Source organism: Myotis myotis, unplaced genomic scaffold (assembly GCF_014108235.1).
Source record: "Myotis myotis isolate mMyoMyo1 unplaced genomic scaffold, mMyoMyo1.p scaffold_m19_p_4, whole genome shotgun sequence".
NCBI classification, from domain to species: Eukaryota; Metazoa; Chordata; class Mammalia; order Chiroptera; family Vespertilionidae; genus Myotis; species Myotis myotis.
This window is the reverse complement of record NW_023416346.1, coordinates 81,947,915-81,957,830: the sequence shown is the minus strand read 5'-3', so window position 1 is coordinate 81,957,830 and position 9,916 is coordinate 81,947,915. Positions and strand designations below refer to the sequence as shown.

Sequence of the window (9,916 nt, the reverse complement as noted above, 5' to 3'; positions counted from 1 at the left end):
CTGTGCTATTTTTGGAGGGGAAGGGAGGGAGGGGTGTTCTGTCTCAAGAACTGAGCAGTAGGTTTTATCAAGTATCCATGTGGCAAACATGTCAGGGATTGGATGCATACTATGGCTGAAGTGGTTGACAAATATCTGTGCTATTGGTACACAGAAGTAATAAGGATTGGAGGAAAGCGTCTTTGAAAGAAAATGGGCTGGGGGATTGGGGTATTCTCATTAGGAGAGGTCTCAAAATTGGTATTTGTTTCTGAGCAGCTGCTAATATGTCTGAGGCTTAGAATTGACATGGTAAATCTAAAACAGTCTCAGCAGTGATTAGCTGACCTCACCCAAGTTCCAGGCCCTACTCTGCGTGATCCTTTTCTTGAGCCTCAGAGCTAAAATGCTCCTGAGCTCATTCCTATTGGCTGGGAAGACCAATTGAAGTTCCCTTGCCCATGTTAGGAGGTGTACGCCTTCTGAACTAAAGATAGACACAGCTGCCCCTTCCAGACAGCTAAAAGCTTCCAGACTAAGAGGTCTTCCCCACTCGGCAGCCAGACTCCTTGAAATACCCTTTCAGTAATTCTACCAACGCTTCCATGTCTCTACTCTGCCATAACAAAGGCTGTGGGCAGCACTTTGACCCCAATACCAATCTTCCTGGTGAGTAAGCCTGGTCTTGCCAGGGGGCTCTGGATCCTGGGGAATGGTCATCTATGGATAGTCTGCTAAAGGAGTAGAAGAAGAAATTTACTGTACCTGCCCTAGTTTAACTGGTCTGGGCAGTCTTCAATCTTGACTGGATTTTTTTTTAATATTATATGGAAAAACCAAAGCATATAGGCCTGTGGAAGAGGTAAGAAGTGACATTTGGTAGTTTCCTTTCTTGATCTTTCTACCCATATCCACAGATTCCTGTTGCCATCACACTGGGATCCCCATCTTCCATGATGCACTTAAGGTGAGGTATAAGTGAGGGGGTGATAGCAAGAACATTTCCCAAAGGAAATACACTCAGGAATCTAAGCTGAGCTGGGTCTCATTATCAGGGTTGGTCCTGCTGCCGGAAGCGAACTGTAGATTTCTCTGAGTTCTTAAACATCAAGGTAAATTCTTTACTTAGATTCTGCCCCTAATAGAAAGATTCTATCTCTAATCCTCCTCTCCTTATCTGTACTAGGGCTGTACTGTGGGACCACACTGTGCTGAGAAGCTCCCTGAAGCCCCTCAACTTGAGGGCCCTGGCACAAGCAGTTCATTTCAGGAGCAAAAACTGACTACGATTCCAAAATCAGCAGAGACTTTGCGCCGGGAGAGGCCCAAGTAAAGAGGAGGTCCCATCCCTAGCTGGTTTGGCTCAGTGGATAGAGCATCAATCTGCAGACTGAAGGGTCCTGGGTTCGATTTCAGTCAAGGGCACATGCCCAGTTTGCAGGCTGGATCCCCAATAGGGGGCGTGCAGGAGGCAGCCGATAAATGATTCTCTCTCATCATTGATGTTTATCTCTCCCTCTCCCTTCCTCTCTGAAATCAGTAAAAATATTTTAAAAAGCAGGAGGTCCCAGGGTTTTTGCTACATTCATGGAGCTTAGGGTCATTGGGGTTTGGGAGATAGGGCATAGAGATGTGAGGAGGGTCAGATGTCAGGGCTTAGTATATATTTTGTGCCATAGGGGAAATCTGTCCAGAAATAATGTCCCTTACTGTAAGGTGGTATGGGTGATAGGTATTTTGAGTTAACAGGGCAGTTAGCACCTCATGAATACATATTTATAATACAAAGGGGGAATTGGGAAGATCTTGATTTTTTTTTCTGTTTGGAAAAGATCTTTAAAATAGTTTTACATCAAGAAAAGGATGTAGTAGAATTGGCAGTAAGGAGGCTGCAGAGAAGAGTAAGTTAATTTTGCGGAAATAGAAGAAAGTCATATTAGGTCCACAATTAATTAAAAGAAGGGGAAATGGTATGTTTCTACAAAGAAATGTGAGATTTAACGCAACTGAGTAGATGAGCAAGAGAAGTCCTGGTGATTTCTCCAGGGTCAGGGATTTGGGATGTCCATAGAGAAGAAAATTGGCAATGGAGTTTCTACCCACTTTCTCCAACCCTGACCTTACTTTCACCAGACTTCTTCGATTCCATTAGAACTGGTGGGAGTGTTGGAGCTGTTGATCATGGTTAATGAGTCAGAACTAAATCATCACCCTTACCCCCTAGGTCAGAGTTGCCTCCAAAGCTGCTTCCGCTAAATATATCCCAAGCCCTGGAAATGGCATTGGAAAAGAAGGAATTAGACCAGGAATCTGGAGCAGGTAAAGTGGGTCCTTAGTTGGACAGACCTCGCAGACTGGAATTTAGTGAAAGTGGCAGTTGAGTGGATATAATGGATAGGTTCCTGACTGCCCAGCTGGTGTGGCTTAGCAGTTGAGCCATAAACCAAGAGGCTACTGGTTCAATTCCTGGTTAGGGCACATGCCCAGTTTGGGGCTCAATCCCCAGTAGGGGCATGCAGGAGGCAGCCAATCGGTGATTCTCTTTCATCGCTGATGTTCCTATCTCTCTCTTCCTCTCCTTTACTCTCTCTCTAAAACAGTGGTTCTCAACCTTCCTAATGCCGCAACCCTTTAATACAGTTCCTCATGTTGTGGTGACCCCCAACCATAAAATTATTTTCATTGCTACTTCATAACTGTAAATTTGCTACTGTTATGAATCATAATGTATTTTCATCGTTACAAATTGAACATAATTAAAGCATAGTGATTAATCATAAAAACAATATGTAATTATATATGTGTTTTCCGATGGTCTTAGGCGACCCCTGTGAAAGGGTCGTTCAATCCCCAAAGGGGTCGCGACTCACAGGTTGAGAATTGCTGCTCTAAAATCAATAAAAATGTATTTAAAAATAAAAGATAGGTTCTTGACTCTATTTCCCTCCCTTGCCCAGGACTTGACAGTAGTCTGATCCAGACTGGTTCCAGCTGCCAGAACCCAGGATGTGACACTGTGAGTGAGAGTTTATGAGGGCTCAAGCATGTGGCTGAGGGATACTATACCCAAGAGATGATTGGGTATAGATATGAAGTTGCATGGAGTACACTTTAGAATGACCTGATTCCTTTCCTTTCTCCTTGATCTGTCTTAGGTTTACCAAGGCCCTGAGAGTGATGCTACTCCATGTACTTACCACCCAGGAGCACCTCGATTTCATGAGGGGTGAGAGAGGGTACTAGGTGGGCTGTGAGAAAGGTTTCTCCCAATGTTGAACATAGATGGGAGTAGGGGCTTGTGGAATGGAAAGGGATTCAGTTGAATTATCTTCCTACCTCAGGATGAAGTCTTGGAGCTGTTGTGGCATCCAGACCCTGGATTTTGGGGCCTTCCTGGCACAGCCAGGATGCAGAGTTGGTAGACATGACTGGGGGAAGCAGGTAAGCTCCAGCTTCCCTGAACTCTTGATTAGGAGCCAATTCCAGAAATAATTTCTCTTCCCCGTACTTCATAGCAAGCTATCTCCCTTTGTATGGACCAAATAAGATTCTGCTCCTTATCCCTCAACAGTCCAGAAGCTTTGCAATCAATATAAGTTAGTGTTAATCTTCCTGAAACTCTGTCTCTTCTCCATACAAACCATGAGAACTCCTCTTGGGTTAAGCATTCATTTTTACCACTCACATTTCACATTTTTAGCTACCAGCATCTTGCCGTCATGATTGGCACCAGACAGATTCCTTAATAGTGGTGACTGTGTATGGCCAGATTCCACTTCCTGCATTCAACTGGGTGAAGGCCAGTCAAACTGAGGTAAGGAGTGTCTGATGCTGGATGGGAGGCTAGTGAATTGGGTGTTATTACAATCTTACAGGCAGTGTTGCTGTATGTAGTTAACATGTAGATTCCATAGTCCCCTGAGAGGAAGGTAATGATATTGGGTCAGGGTTATCTGACTGACCTGTGGATGTATGGATCACACCTCTGGCCTGGTTCTGTGTCATAATGATCTGTTCTGACCTTCTGGATTGTTACTACCCCTATAATTCTTTTCTCTCAGCTTCATGTCCACATTGTTTTTGATGGTAACCGTGTGTTTCAAGCACAGATGAAGCTCTGGGGGGTAAGTGAAGATAAGGGATCACAGGAGGGAGGGCAGATGGGGTGAAAAGAAGGACCAGACTGCAATGAATAGAGGGTGTCTTGAGGGGGAAGGAGTTGTAATGGGAAGAAGTGGAGGTTTTCTCTTCATTTGCTTTTATATTCTCTCCCTTCCCCTCCCTTTTTCCCCCTTCCCTATCCCCTTTCTCTTTTTTCCTCCTCTCCCTTACTATGTTGTCTTATTCCTCCATCTTTTCCCCCACCTTACATTTTTATTTTCTCCCTGTCATTTATCACCACCCCACCTTGACCCCAACCCCATTGATTTCTTCATTTTTCTCTTTTTCCTGTGTTCCTCTATCTTTCCCTCTTCCTCAGGTCATAAACGTGGAGCTGAGCTCTGTCTCCTTGATGCCGTCTCGGGTTGAAATCTCCCTGGTGAAGGCTGACCCAGGATCCTGGGCCCAGCTAGAGCACCCTGATGCACTAGCTGAGAAGGCTAAGGCAGGGATTGGGTTAGAGATGGATGAGGAAGAATCTGAGGACTCAGATGATCTGAGCTGGACAGAGGAGGAGGACGAGGAGGAAGCAATGGGGGAATAGTGACACCAAACAATCAAGTATCTAGACAGGACCTCAATAAATCTCATAGGATCTCAGAGACCAGGATATGGTTGGCCATGTGCTATTGAGCAGCAGGAGGCTGAAGGAGGGGAGAACAAAAATATCCAAACCATGCTGTTTTTTTCTCTTAAATAAATCTGTTATTCTACAGTTTCACATAGTGTTGTTCTCTCACCTCACTATCTAAGATTGTATTCATTTCCCCCAACTTCTGTGTGTTTGACACATGTGTGAAAACAAGCACATTCACATTCAATCTATTCTTCACAACTATCAGTTATTTACTGAGTACTTACTATATGCCCAGTTATGTGTTGGGTAGTTTAGAGATATTTGAGAAACAGAAGACTTATTCATTCCTCTCAGGAAAATTACAGTCTGGCTGACAAGTCCTGGATAATCGACATGAAATAATAATAAACATTATTAGGTAGTTAAACTGAGTACTAAATTGTGCAGTACAGTTTTTAAGAGCTATTGGAGTTGAGAGAATGGCGAGATTAATGTGGACTGCAGTAGAAAAGGAAGGCTCAGAATAAAACTTAATCTTTCCCTAAAAAAAAGGGAAGTCTCCATGGAAGACGTAATTTAAAAAAAAAAAAAGCTTTATTGAGATACAATTCACAGACCATACAACACCCACTTAAAGTATAAAATTCAATGTTTTTCCGAGTTGTATAACCACAATCAACTGAAAACCTTTTCATCACTCCAAAAGAAACCCTGTCTATACCCATTAGTAGTCACTCCCAATTTTCCTTCAAACTCATAGCCCTAGGCAACCACTAATCTACTTTCTGCCTCTGTGGATTTACCTATTGTGGATATTTTATGACCAGAATGAAAAAAAAAATGTGGTCTTTTGTGACAGACTTCTTTCACTTAGTATAATATATTCAAAGTTCATCCATGTTGTAATGCATATAAGCTCTTAATTTCTTTTCATGAACAAATAATATTCCACTGTGTGATTATACTACATTTTGTATATCCGTTCATCAGTTGAGGGACATTTGGGTCTTTTTCCACTTTTTGCCTATTATGAATAATGATGTTATGAGCATTCATGTAAAAGTTTTTATATAGACATAGGTTTTCGTTTTCATTTCTCTTGGATATATACCTAGGAGTGTAATTTCTGGGTCAAATGATAACTTTAATCTTTTGAGCAACTGCCAGACTATTTCCAAAGAGGCTGCATCATTTTACATTCCCACCAGCTATGTAAGAGGGTTCCAGTTTCTCTACATCCTCAATAACACTTATTTGTCTTATTTTAACCATACTAGTGGGTGTGAAGTGAAATCTAACTATGGTTTTAATTTGCATTTCACGGATGGCTAATGATGTTGAGCATCTTGTGCTTATTGGTAATTTGTGTCTCTTATTTGGAAAAACATCTGTTCATATCCTTTGACCATCTGCTAATTGGGTGATTTGTCTTTTTATTGGGTTGTAAGAGTATTAAATACAAGGTATCCCCAAAAGTATATATACACACTTTGAATAATAATAATAAAGGCAGTGTTTATTAAAATAAATTTCAGGTGTTAAAGTTTGTATACATTTTTGGGACACCTTGTGTATTTTGGAGACAAGTCTCCTGTCAGATATAAGATTTGCAAATATTTTCTCCCATTGTGTGTGTTGTCATTTCACTTCCTTAGTGGTGTCCTTTGGTACACAAAAGTTTTTAATGTTTATGAAGTCCAGTTTTTCTATTTTTCCTTTTTTTTCTTATGTTTTTGATGTCATATCCAAGAAACCATTGCCTAATCCAAGGTCACAAAGATTTTCTTCTGTGTTTTCTCCTAAGTGTTTTATAGTTTTAGCTCTTACATTGAGGTCTTCAATCCATCTTGAATGAATTTTTATATGTGGTATGAGGTAGGGGGTTCAACTTTACATTTATGCTTATGGATATCCAGTTGTCCCAGCACCATTTTTTGAAAGACTCCTCTGTCCCCATTGAATTGCTTTGATACCCTAGCTGAAAATCAATTGACCATAAATGTGAGAGTTAAGAAATATATTCTGAATGGAAATGTGAAGAATGAGAAATTTGGATGGGTATGGAAGAGAGGAAGAGCCAGGATGGGGCAAGAAGATGTTTTATTTTACTTTTTGTGTTTTAATTTTATTTCCAAAAGTAATATATTGCCACTGTAGAAAAACTCAGTACAGAAGTATGTAGAGTAAAAAGTAAATGTTCCTCTTCAGATGTTCTCCAATCTTAGTTCCTTTGCTGTTTGTAACCACAGCTAACATATAAAAAGGCATGTTTAAGGAAGGGGACAAAAAAGTTAAATGGCATCTGACTAGACTGGGAGGAGCCTAAAATTCTAGATCAAGGATTTTGAACATGATTTAAAAGAGAGTTAAAAAGACATTATAGGCTTTTCCTTTTAAAATGTAGATTCTTAATCAGAGGGCTCTTTTAAGTCTCCCTTGAGTCAAATTTACTGCCTCAACATCATGGCCAAGAATCTGGAAGATTTAAACTCCAAGAAACATCAAACTAGGAAGCTCACCAAACCTCAGATGACCTCGAGTTCTTTTCATAGCAGCCTTCCCTCTCAGTTCAGATTCAAGAAACATAGGGTCTCATTGGGAGCGAGGAGTAAGATGGGGATGGGAGAATGGACATGGGCAGCAAAGGTGAGGGATCACAGCATAGTTTGGCTTAGAATTTGGAGACTGAAGCAAGATTAGGGGATATTAAGGAATGAGTTCAGGAATACCTCACATATCAGAGATAAAGAGGTTTCCTGGACCTCCAGGATATTCAACAATTCTCACTCAGTATTCTCTCATTCTATGGATTTGAAATGCAAATAAAATTTCCCCCTCAAACTGAACCCTTCAGATCCTTTCTAACCCTGGCAGCAGTTAACTATTTTAAAAAATATTTTTATTGATTTCAGAGAGGAAGGGAAAAGGAAAGAGAGATAGAAACATCAATGATGAGAGAGAATCATTGATCGTCTGCCTCCTGCATGCCCCCCAGTGGGGATCAAGCCCACAACCTGGGCATGTGCCCTAACCAGGAATCAAACTGTGACCTCCTGGTTCATAGGTCAATGCTCAACCACTGAGCCATGCTAGTCGGGCAGCAGTTAACTTTTAATGTCATTTTTCTGTGGGAGAGTTGTCATCCATAGAGGCTTTGGTAGACATTAAAAAATATGTAGAAGTAAAAATGCATATAGAAAAATACATAAAGTGCACTAACCTTAAATGTACAACTTTTTTTCTATCTTCTTATCAAAATCAGGGGACCAGCAACTACCCAGAAATCCTGGAGAGGATGGAGGTGAGGAATCAGAAAATTCAAGTAACCCTTGTTGTATATAAACTTGATATATAAAACTTCAAATTTACAGCATTAAGAAGTAGTGTACTAAAAATAATAATAAAAAAAACTTAAAAAAATAAAAATAAAGTAGTGTACTAGCTCATTTTACATAGCCCAAAGCCTAAAATGTAAGAAATTTTCAGGCAGGTGTATAACATTAATAACAACAACAATAACCATAGCTACTATTTCTGATACAAACTAACCTACCAGGCACTGTGCTAAGTACTTTGCATGCATTATCTAATTTAATCCCCCACTTCCATGAAATATATGTATATGTGTGTGTGTATATGTGTGTGTGTGTGTGTGTGTGTGTGCACATTAGCACAAATCCTCTCCATATCTCCTTTTACACGTCTCATGTCTTCCTAATGTGCTTTGTATCCACTCCCCTCACACCTTCCCAGAAATGTTACACTATTAACTATCCTTTCTCTTTCTTGTTTATTCAACCTTTCCCTCTTGTTGGATATTTTCATTGGCATTTAAATATGATCAAGTCTCTCCAATCTTACAAAAACAATTTCCCTTGAGTTCACATCCTTCCCTAGCTACTACTTAACTCTTTTCTCTCCTTTATAACTAAACTTTTTGAAATAACTACTTTTTATGACTCCTTCTTCTTGATCCCTTCACAGCACACTTCATTCTGTCTTCCAACCCCCTCAATCTGTGTTGATAAGGTTTCCATTGGCTACAAAGTTACTAAATCCAATGGATACTTTTAGTCCTCATCTTGCTTGATCTCTCAAGTAAAATTTGACACTAATAATGGTTTCTTCCTTGAAATACATTGGCTTCTGTGACCCATCACTCCTCTTGGTTGTTCTCCTACATCTCTGGCCAGTCCTTTCAGTCTCCTTTTCAGGCTCCTCCTTTTCTACTTGGTCATTCAATTATGAAGTTCTTGAAGACTCAGTCCTAGGCCTTCTCTCTTATATATAACTCTTCCAGACACTCATTTATGCACATGATTTCAAATACCACTCATATGCATATGTCTCACACACTTTTATCTCTAGGACATATCTTTCCTTTGAGGTCCAGATCTGTGTATTATAGTACTAATAGGTAGCACATATTTGGAACAGTGTCTGGCATATAGTAAGTACTATATATGTGTTTGCTATTATTAGTACTACTTTACTACTCCTCTGTCTCTTCATCAAAAACTTTCACCTCAGCCCTAGCCGGTGTGGCTCAGTGGATAGAGCGTCGGCCTGCGGACTGAAGGGTCCCAGGTTCGATTCCGGTCAAGGGCATGTACCTTGGTTGCGGGCACATCCCCAGTAGGGAGTGTACAGGAGGCAGCTGATTGATGTTTCTAACCCTCTATCCCTCTCCCTTCCTCTCTGTAAACAATAAATAAAATATATTTTTTAAAAAAACAAAAAACTTTCACCTCAAAAAAAAGAAAGAAAGAAAACCCAAAAACTTTTACCTCAGACTATCAGGAAAGTTGGGGTGCTTTTTTCTTTGGCAGGGCACACCTCCAATATCCAATTGTATAATGTTTTGGAAAGAAAAAGGCCTTACTATCCTATATAGTGATAACATACTGGTACTCACCATAACATTGCATCAGCTTCAGGATTAATAGATGTTGTAATCACCTGCTGAGTGAGTGGAGTCTCATGAACAAAATACCACTGGGCTAGGCCCTTCTACCCACATTATTTCACTTAATCCTCACACCTGTTCTGTGAAGTAGGTATTTTCCCAATTTTTTATAGATGAGGAAACCAAGGCTCAAAAAAGGAAATAGCTTGCTTGTGGGCCCAAAGCTACTGATTAAAACCTCAGTGTTTGCTAAGAGCTGTCCAGGTCCTAGAGCCCTTTGAAGACTGGGCTCT

General features: G+C 40.5%; 1 protein-coding gene across 2 annotated transcripts; it reads left to right on the top strand.

Annotated features, from left to right (window-relative positions):
- The first annotated feature begins 48 nt into the window (after positions 1-48).
- Positions 49-4,861, top strand: ITGB1BP2 (integrin subunit beta 1 binding protein 2). 2 transcript variants are annotated; one of them, XM_036305966.1, is made up of 11 exons: positions 49-648; positions 897-946; positions 1,035-1,091; positions 1,166-1,308; positions 2,204-2,298; positions 2,937-2,995; positions 3,135-3,205; positions 3,321-3,420; positions 3,680-3,793; positions 4,041-4,103; positions 4,460-4,861. In XM_036305966.1, exons 1-11 carry the CDS (start codon positions 585-587, stop codon positions 4,682-4,684), a joined length of 1,041 nt encoding a protein of 346 aa, XP_036161859.1. In that variant the 5' UTR covers positions 49-584; the 3' UTR covers positions 4,685-4,861. The 2 variants fall into 2 exon arrangements, with proteins under 2 accessions (XP_036161859.1, XP_036161860.1); XM_036305967.1 differs by lacking the exons at positions 1,035-1,091; positions 1,166-1,308.
- The last annotated feature ends 5,055 nt before the right edge of the window (positions 4,862-9,916 follow it).